At 18.3% G+C, this 11,291-nt stretch overlaps 1 protein-coding gene across 1 annotated transcript; it reads right to left on the bottom strand.

The window, feature by feature from the left end:
* Nucleotides 1–156: 156 nt before the first annotated feature.
* On the bottom strand, nt 157–9,447 carry PGAL8A_00288200 (conserved Plasmodium protein, unknown function; the record flags this gene model as incomplete). The annotated part of the gene is made up of 1 exon (XM_028671885.1): nt 157–9,447. One exon carries the CDS (start codon nt 9,445–9,447, stop codon nt 157–159), a length of 9,291 nt encoding a protein of 3,096 aa, XP_028528493.1.
* Nucleotides 9,448–11,291: the final 1,844 nt, after the last annotated feature.

Below are 11,291 nucleotides of genomic sequence, written 5' to 3' on the forward strand. Positions count from 1 at the left end.
AAAAAAAAAAAAAAAAACAAAAAAAAAAAAAAATTTTTTAAAAAAAAAAAAAAAAAATAAAAAAAAATTTTATTTAAAAAAAAAAAAAAAAAAAAAAAAAAAAAAAAAAAAAAAAAGAGAAAATATTTGAAAATTTTATATTTATAGCTTTACTTTTTATAAGAATTCTGTAATATTAATATTCCTTTTTATTATATCATTTTGTAACATATATTCCATTTTTTCTTTAATAGGATGTAAAAATATTTGTTTTAGTTTATTATCTTTAATAAATTTCATAACTTTTTCATCTAATAAATCTTCATAAGAAAATGTAATATGCTTCCAAGTAGATTCATCTAGTTGAATATTTAATTGGAACACTTTTAAATTTGAAAATATATTTTGTGATAAATTTTCAAAATTTTTATTTTTTTGAATATTTAAATTATTTGGTTTTCCAAAAAAAGGAGAAAATTTTCTATTTTTACTAATTGAGTTTTCGTTATTTATGATATCATCTATGTATGAATATTTATTATATGGATCTGATATGCTATCATTCCACATACTTTTAGAATCTTCCTTTTCATTTAATATTCTTTCATAGATTTTTGTTTGTTCTATATTTTTTAAATTATTGTGATGATTGTCATCTAATTCTGTTTTGCTATTATTTATACTATTTTGTATATTGTCATTTATGTAATTATTTGTTCTACAGTTTTTTTTTAAATTATTTTTATAATCATTATTTACATCTAAATTGATATTATTGTATTCAATGTTTCCCATATGTTTCATTTTAGAAAAATTTGAGGGAGATAAGTAAGTTTCATTTAAATTGATTTTATGATATGTTTTCATTGGAAGACAATGTGAAGACAAATTTACATTTTCTTTCAAATCATTAAACTTGTTACATAAATTTTTATTTTCAGATGCACCACATAATGTCGTACTATTGATTAAATTTATATCATTTTCATTCTTTATATTTCCAGAGGAATATGCATATTTTCTAATATCTTTTGAATTTTCACTATTTAACTTATTAAAATTAGATTTCTTAATTGTACAGAGTTTAATTTTATTTGTAGTGTTCAAATTATTATTTATGTTTTTATTCAAGTAATCTAAATTATTGTTTGAATGTTGATCTAAATAATTCATATTATTATTAACATGATAATTTAAGTTATTTAAATAATGACTTGGACGTTGATTTGGGTAATCTATAATGTTATTAACATTTTGATTCAAGAAATTTAAATTGAAATCTGAATGATTATCTAAGTAATTCATAGTATTATTAATATTTTTATTCATATAATTTAAATTATTATTACCGTCTATATTAAAATTACTTAAATTATTATTTATATTTTTTTGATTTATGTAAATATCTCTGCTTCTTATATTTGTAATATTGTTTGAATTTACATTATTTTCCATATTTTCAACAAAATTCAAATTTTTAAATGGATAATTATTCTTGATAGCATTTTTTAACTTTTGCTCATTCGTTTTATAAACTTTATAAGGATTTTCTTTCACATACTTCGTTATTCCATTTGAAAAAATATGAATATTTTTTTTTAAAATATTTTTTATTGGAGAATTTTCTATTACACAATTATCAACATAATTTATATTATAAATGTTCTTCTTTAATAACATATTTTTGTAATTAAGTTCATTTTCATTTTTATCTATATTATGTATATATTTTATTTTATTTTCATTTACATATGTTGGTTCTATATTTATTTCATCAGAGGATTTATTATTTGAAACAACATTAACCCTTTGTTTATTAAAATTTAGCATATTTACACCATTTCTGTAATTATGAGAATTTACATTTGATTTTATGTTATAATTAGGATTACTAAATTGCATATGTGTAAGTAAATTAATATTATTATGGATATTTTTTTTTCTATCAGTATTAATAGAAATTAAATCAACTTTACTTCTATTTATGTTATTATTACCAATTATATTATGATATTTATTATTTTTCATTAAGTTATGTACAATATTTCCATTATTGTTATTTATTGCAATGTTATTAACTACTTCATTTAATGGAATATTGTTATTAATCAAATTATAATTTATTACATTATTATTAGTTTTATTATTTAATAAAATATTGTCTTTAGCATTATTATTTATTTTATTATTCACTAATTTTTGAGAATTAATTAAAAATTCTTTATTAAAGTTATAGTTACTTTTTTTGTGTTCCATTTCTTTTACATAATTCTCATAATTTTTATTAAAATCATTGACACTAATAAATGTATTATTTTCATCTGTAGCTTTCTTTGTTGTGTAATTATTCACATTCTGATTTATTAAGTATGGATTGATAATGTTATCACAAAGAGTTTCATTTTTGTTTATATGATATATATCATTTTTATTATTTTTTTTATATTCAGTTAAATTATTTACTAATTCATTTGTATTACTTTCTATATTTTCTCCACATATGTTTAAAGAATTAATATTGTTAGGATAACAGTTCATATAATTTTTTTGCATATTTAAATATTTATTGTAATTATTGTAAAAATCATGCATTTTACCACTATTATCTATACAACTTGTACTTTTATTTGTTTTATGTAATAAATCTTCTGAATTATATATTTTAAGTCTTTTCTTATGAAAATGTTTTTTATTTAAATCTTCATTATCTATACAATTGTTATTCATAAATGTCTTATTTAAAAAGTTTATAGGTGAATTAGCTCTATTAATATTATTATCTCTTTTAACTAAGTATATATTTTCACATGATTTACTAAATTCTGACTTATGCATATATTTTAATGCATCATTTCCTAAACGTTTTGAATGAGACTCCATTTCTTTATTTTTAAGAAGTATCACTTTTTTATCAACTGGGTTAAACGTTGCATTGTTATAATCCATATATCCTTTAAAATTACTTGATTTCATGAGAGGAGTGTGACTTATGTTTGTTGAATAAGGAAATTTATTAATTAATGTGCTATTTGCGTTATTTGGTGTAAATATTATGTTTTTATCTTTTTCTACATTATTATAATAACTCAAGTTGTTAAAACTTACCATTTTAATTTCATTATTTTCATATTTTTTTAGTTCATTACTATTGTTTTTATTCAAATACATACTATTAAGAATTCTATGTTGTTCATTTAAATTTTCTGCTTCTTTTTTAAAGGTAAAATTTTCTGTGGTATTAGGTTCTTTAATTTGAATTTTTTCTGTTTTTATATTATTAGTTCTTTCTTCATGGTTATTCATTTTATTTAAATTTACATTATTGATTTCATGTTTCTCTTTTCTATGAGTACTATCATCAAGCAATATTTTATTTTTTTCATTAATTTCTTTTATCTCATTGGAATTTTCATAACTTACGTTTTCCTTTCTATCAATAAAAGAGTCTTTTACTAATTTAAAATCAGGTTTAGTAATAATTTCATTTTTATTAGATAACATAACATTTGATTCTCGTAAGTTATCAAAAGTATATTCTTCATCATGTCTCTTTAAATTTAAAACATTTACATATTTTTCTTTGTAAGTTTTATTTGAATAACTGGGTATTGTTTTTAATCCATCATTCAGTGAATTTATGTAATTTGAATTTTCATAACTTAAGTTAGTTTCTATATTATTTTTTTCTGTATAATTTTTATAATTATTATTATTGTGAATGTTATAACTATTATCTTTATGATCTATCTTTATTTTTTCACTGGTAATATTCATATCATTTTCAGAAGCTGTATCGTTCTTCGTACTTTTTATTCCTTCTAATTTTTCTTTGAACGTATTTAATATACAGATATTTTCTTTTATATTAGGATCATCAATGTCTTTTTTAAGAGGGGTATTCAAGTTATCATTCCCATTACTGTTGCTTAATTTTCTTCTAAAATTATTTTTATCGTTATGAGTAAGATCTTCTATAACAAAATGTTTGTTATTATTTATTAATTCTTCATTTTTCATGTCATTCTTATAGTTGTCTTTAGATATATAGCTACTGGATAAAGTTAATGAACTAGAATCCTTAATTTTTTCAATCTTCAAATCATTAAATAATTTATTAGAATTTTGAACATCTACATCTTGTTTTAACGAAAACTCTGAAAATATAAAAGGTTCTTTATAACCAATATTTAATTTTTCTAGATCCATTGAATGCCAAATTTTTTCCCCATTAATTTTATTATTTATATAATTATTTGGTTTTTCATTCACTTTTATTCTTTCATTTTTTTCATTTTTAATTATGTCTTTATTCTTATTATATTTTTGAGAGGAATTTTTTTCGATAAATGGAGGAGAATTTTGTTGAATAGTTGTGTTTAAATGTTTTAATTTTTTATTTTCTCTCTTTTCTTGATTTTTTTCATATTCATAATTTTGAAATTCATTTTTTATTTCACTCTTGTTAAGATCATGAAAATCTAATAATAACTCTTCATATGTAGAACTACTTAAACATTCATCATTATATGATATATCATAAATTTCATTTGAGTTTTCTTTTTCTTTATTCATAGTTTTATAATCTTCATTATTATATTCATTTTTTGGTTGATTTTCATTCCCTAAAGAACTACAAATATTTACGTTACTCATATGAAGGATACTTTCATTAGATATGTCAGTATTGGAAAAATCATAGTAATTTTTAGGATAATCATCATCTTTTTCTTCCTTAAAATTATCAAACTTTTTATTCATTTCTGTAAAATTCTTTGGTGAAATAGAATTACAATTTTTTTTTTCATTGATATTTTTCAAAAAATTATTTTGAGCTTCATATTTATTTTTTGAAATATTTTTTTTTACATCGTTCCTATTCAATAAAGAATTTAAGAAATCTCCATTTTTTGTAAAAGTAATAGATGAAGGAGTTTTTAACTTGAAGTTTTGAATATTATATTTTGTCAAAAAAAAAGAAATAGATGCATATAGCCATATAGTAGATATAGAAGTGCTATATACATGAAGAGTAATGTTATAAAAAATATCTGTTTCTGAATTTTGTAATATTATAGTTGGTGATTTATAAATTTTTGATTCAGTAGACTTGATAAAACCATTAATTAACTTTGTTGTGATTAATTTAAATTCTAATGTTCTTTTTGATAACCTGTGTTGTGCATGTTTTATTAATTCTTGATTACTTGTATCAACATTAATTTTAAGATAAATATTCTTACACTTATAAGTTGCTTCAATATCAAGAGGATACTTTTCTGTCTTTTTTCTTGTGACTTCTTTTATTTTTTCATTTGTTATGTTATTAATTACCTTTTTTTTTTCATTTTTTTTAATAGAATATTTACTATCATTTGTCTTATCACGTTTTATATTTTTTTTTTTTAACAGAATATTTTTTTTTATATTTATTTCATTATTTAATTTATCTAAATCTGGATTTTTTGAATAGGAAGAAAAATATTTAGTTAAATTTGCTTTATTATCAAAAGAATTAGTTTCCTTTTTTGTCACTAAATATTTTTTGCACTTTGGATTTATATTTTCAGTTATTTCTTCACAATGGAAATGATTAATTTTATTACTATTACAAGGAGAATGCATGAAAAAATCATGAACACTTGAATTATAACAAGATGACTTACTGTTTTTTTTATTTTCTTTTTCTTCATTTACTTCTATATCCTTTTCATTTTTCTTTTCTAAACATAAAAAATGATTCTCCTTATTCTTAATTTTTTTTTCACAAACTATTTTTGGTAATTTTTTAAGGTTGTCAATTTTTTCGTATTCATAGCAACTTTTTTGATATTTAGTATTTAATTTTTTTAAATTCTTAATTGTTTCATTTTTTATTGGTTCAATATATGTAGGTATATTATTTTGTTTTGATATAAAATGAGCATTTATTTTAGTAGCTTTGTTATTGCCTTTTAGACAGCTTATTTTGAAATTTTTATTATATAAACCTACATTGTTTTTATAATTATTTTCATTTTTTATTTCTTTACTATCTGTACATTCATTTTTTTTTTCTTCTAGTTCTTTATTAAACAAATGTTTTACTCTTTCTTTGCAATTGTCATCTGCTTTTTTATCAATAATTTTTAATGCTTCAGCAATAATTACAGTATTTGTTTTTTGTTCATTAAAATATAATCCTGTTAATTTTATATTCATATTTTCTCCTAACTCTTTACTATCTTTGTTTGAATCAAAAGTTTGCTTTTTTTCTTCTATTATATCTGTGTTTTCTAATTTAATATTCATACTAGGACATTTACAAATTTTTATTTCACTTTTAGAATATATATTATCTTCTAAAATAAGATCCTGTGTATTTTTTAATACTAATGGTTTTTTTTTTTTTTTTTCTCTATATAAAGAAGTTTTGCTTATTGGAGTGAAATTGTATGACACATTGCACACAGTATTTTCAAATTTTTCCTGAACATCTTTTTCTGATACTATTGTTTGATGAGATCTTGAATTAATTTCTTCAATGCCACTATTAATACATTCCACAGAGTTTTCATTGTAGTTAATATTAATGTTACTATAAACATTTTTTTTTATATCGTTTATTTTATCATTATCAGGATATTTATGGAAATTATCATCAATATTATTTTTTATATCAATTAAATTTTTGTGAACAATATTATTATCATTTTTATCAACATTATCAATATTTATAATATTTTTACTTTTTAAATTATCATATAAATTTGAATCATTGCAAAAAATAGAAGAATTTTTTTCTTTATCTACCACTTTCCATTTCTTATTATTGTGGTTATCTTTATGCGAACTGCAGCTTTTAAGAGAATTAGTTATATTATTTTTTTCTTCTTCTGTATATAATTCTTTATAATCTAGTTGTACGATATTTTTATGAATATCCTTAGAATATTTATCTATAGTTTTAGTAGAATCTATTTGACAACTGTTAAGCTCACTTTTTTTTTTATTGAAACTTGGTAAACATTTACTTTCAAAATTTGATGTATTTAAATTATAATTATTTTTTCCTTTTTCATATTTATTTAAATTTATACAATTGTTTGAATTTTCCTCAAATGAATGTTTTTTTTTAATTTTATTTTTATTTTTAAATTCTTTTATATTGGAATAAGTGAAATTTGATTTGTTTACATAATTTGAAGAATCGCTATTAAAAAAAATTCTTTCTCCTTCATCTATCTCATTTTGCAGTCTTATTTTTGATAAATAAAGTTCGTTTTTCGATATTTTAAATTCATCTTTATTTTTTTTATTTTGTTTCGTTTGATTTTCATTGTATTCATTTGATGTTATGTAGGAAGAATAATTATTTTCAATTTTATTTACATTGTTTAGAAAATATTTTTCACATTTAATTTCTTCCTTATTAATTAATTTACTTACATTTATATCATTGTTATTATTAGCAAATTTGTTAGAATCATCATTACTATTTAAAGTATCTGTATTAGTTATACTATTTATATTTTCTAAATTATCTGAATTATTTGAAGTACTTAAATTATTGATATTAATCTTATTGTTTATATTATTCATATTATTTAAGTTATCTGTATTAATTACATTATTTAAGTTATCTATATTAGTTACTTTATTTATATTATTTGAATCATGTTTTTTAGTTATATTATTTAAATTATGTGTATTGGCTATATCATTTGAATTATTTAAATTATTTGTATTAATTGTATTATTTTTATTTTTTAAATTATTTGAATTATTTGAAATACTTAAATTACTGATGTTAATCGTATTATATATGTTTTTTAAATTATCTATATCATCTAAATTACATAAGTTATTTATATCATTTATGTTTTTTAAATTATCTATATCATCTAAATTACATAAGTTATTTATATCATTTATGTTTTTACTATTTTCTATATTATTTAAGTTACATGAATTATTTGAGCTATTTAAATTATTAATATGTTCTATATCATTATTATCAATTAAAATATTTATATTAGTTAAATCATTCAGATTTCTTGTTCCTTTAAAATTATGTAGATAATCTATGTTTTTTATTTTATTATTTATACTTCTACAATCTACCGTTGTATCTGAATTCGAAGAAAAGTTATTACTACTATAAACCTCCTTAGTTATTTTCACTAAATTATTTAATTCTTTTTCATTAAAATTATTCTCTTCTACGTTCTCCTCATTATAATGAACATTTGTTTTATCTAAATGATTTTTGTTTAAATTTTTGATAGATAATGAAGATGGACTTTTTTTGTTTTTTTTAAAACTTTCACTAAAATGTACATCACTTATATTTTTTACTGAGTTATAAATTCCTCCTGATTTTAAATGTTCAAATGATTCATCTGATAAATTTTCTCTCTTATATTTTAAGTAAGAATAATTTGAATTACTATATGAATTATTTGGATATAATTGCTCATTAGTAATTCTATCCGTTAATAAATATTTATTAAAAGTATATTTATCTTCTGTTTCTATATCATTATTTTGTTCGTATGTATTTCTTTTAAAATTCATTAACTTTTTCTCAGAAATACCTTTACAAAATTGTGTGTTTTCTTTATTTTTTGTAGCATAATCAAGTTCATTATTTTTGATTTGAAATTCTTTTATTTTTATACTTGTATATTGATCATTTTTTGATAAATTATCATTTTTCAATTCGTCATTTGTTGAATAATAATTTAATTCATTAGATCTTCTATAGTATAAATTATTTGAATTTAAAATATCTTTATATTTATTGTCTTCATTTTTATATAAAGAAAAATTTGTATTTTCATTTTCATCTTTTATAGATTCTATGTAAAATAAATTTGAATTACCTTGTTTAGAAAATTCTAACATGGTATTTATCTTCACTTTTTCATTAATAGCATAATTACTTTTCCCCCAAGGAATTTTCTCTTTATAAGAATAATTTGAATCAGATATTTCAGATTTGCTATTTGTTATTAAATTTCTGTTTCTTAAAATTTTATTTTTAATTTTATTATTTTCACTATTATATGATTTATTATCCTCATTTTTATTTATGCATTTTTTTCCACATGAATTTTCACCATTATTTTTATTGGATAAAGATGATAAAATATTATTTGAACAGTTATAAAAATTATTTGAAAAATTAATTTCTTTTGATAATACATTTTTTGAACCGTAGTTTTTATAATTTGTAAAATCAACTCGATTATTTATTTCATTTTTAGAAAAATCCTCTTTTCGTGTAATTAACTCATTTATATTATAACTCTTACTTAATTGTGGGCTATTAATAACATTTATTTTATTTTCATAAATAATGTTATCAGAATTATGATGAAGCAAATCTACTTTTTTTATCATATTTTTATTAGGTTGATCATTTTTCTCATTATAATTAATAACATTTATAAGACAGTTGTTTTTTTCATTAATTAAATGATTGTGCATAACTTATAAATGACTATTAAAAAGACAAAAGAAAAATGCTTATATTACTAAACATTTTTTTCTTATAATTTTTTTAGTGAATATATTTTTAAATATTCAATTTATATTTTTATTATTTTTTTTTTTTATATTTCTTATATTTTAAATTATGTAAAATATATAAATATACATATATATATATATACATATTTTTCCTAATTACTATATTTTTTTTTTAAATATAAAATTTTGTAAAAATTCTAAATAACTTATAATTATTTCACCTATAAGAAAAATTCTGAGAAATATAAAAAGAATTGAGACATCTAACACCAAAAGAATAATGTTGTTTTTAATATGCCTTATTATCTAATTTTTTTTTTTTTTTTTTTTTTTTTTTTATTATTGGTGTGTGCATACATTTAAGTACGAAAAATGAGTTAACATTTCACAATAATATTATATTTTTACGTCTATAATAAAGGAAGGAAAAATAATGTATTATAATTATATACATATAAAAAATAAAAATACAACAAATTTATTCTCCATTTTTGTTTTTCATACTAAGTGTAATAAAGCTTCTTAGAACACATTTTATTCCTTAATCGCTATTTTCTATATTTTTCAATTCTTAATATTTATTTTTATATTATATGAATGAGATATAAAATAAAAAAAAAAATAACAAAAAACTATATAAAAAAAATATATATATATCTTAAACAACAATGATAAAAAAAATATTAATAAAATATCCAAGTTAAAAAAAGAGAAAAATTATGAAATATTTAGGAAATATGTGTATGCCTATATATATATATATTATAATGAATGAATTCATATCCGCAAATTTAAGCTTTATAAAAAATTATTTTTAATATGTAGATAAATATTAGTAAAATTATATAATAAGAATTTTCCAAAATAGCTAAACCATAATACAACTAAGAATTGCTACCATTTTCTTTCCTTTAATGAAATAGGTAAAAAACTTAAAAATTATAAATTGATTACATATGTTTTTAGAAACAGTCTATTTGTATATTTTTTAAAAATATTAATGTGCACATAGTATTTAAAAATGAACATAAAAAAATTCATTTATAATTTTCTATAAGCTTAAATATACTTTTTCTCTTAAATATGTGCATTTATGTGCATATGATATTTAAATGGAAAAGAAATAAATATTTTCTCTTTCATTCTTATGGTCTTTATATAGAGCATTTCATACATATTCACCAGTGGAACTTCTAGATATTCTTCATTTTTTTGAATTATAATCATTCAGTAGAATTTTAAAAAACGTAGTTAATTATAATTATCAGATGTAAGTTATTTAAATTATGGAATATAAAAAAAAAAAAAAAAAAAAATATATTCTTTTAAAAGCTTGATAGAAATATAAATGAAAACTCATTAGTGGCAATATTTATTTCTTCTTTTACAAATGGGTAATATTCTATAAAACTTTTTTTTTATGTTTAAATTATTCATCTAAAAAAGATCTTATAATAAACATATAGATCAAAATTTTAATAATTTTCCTTTTTTTATTTATTTTTAAATAAGCAATTTTAACATATAAAAGTTCTAATATTTTTTTTAAATTACTTATTTGCAATTTGATTTATATAAAAGCTAAAACAGTTTATAATATATTATTTTTATACAGCATGATTAGGAAAAACTAGAATAAAATATATTTAAGCAATTACACATATATTTTAAATTTAATTTTCTATAAACTTTTTTATATTTAATAAGAAATATAGATAATAATATCCCAAATAAGACAATACTTTGTAAAAAAAAAAAAAAAAAAAAATAATTTTAAAAAAAAAAAAAAAAAAAAAAAAATT

Source organism: Plasmodium gallinaceum, assembly GCF_900005855.1.
Source record: "Plasmodium gallinaceum strain 8A genome assembly, contig: PGAL8A_v1_87, whole genome shotgun sequence".
Classification (NCBI taxonomy): Eukaryota; Apicomplexa; class Aconoidasida; order Haemosporida; family Plasmodiidae; genus Plasmodium; species Plasmodium gallinaceum.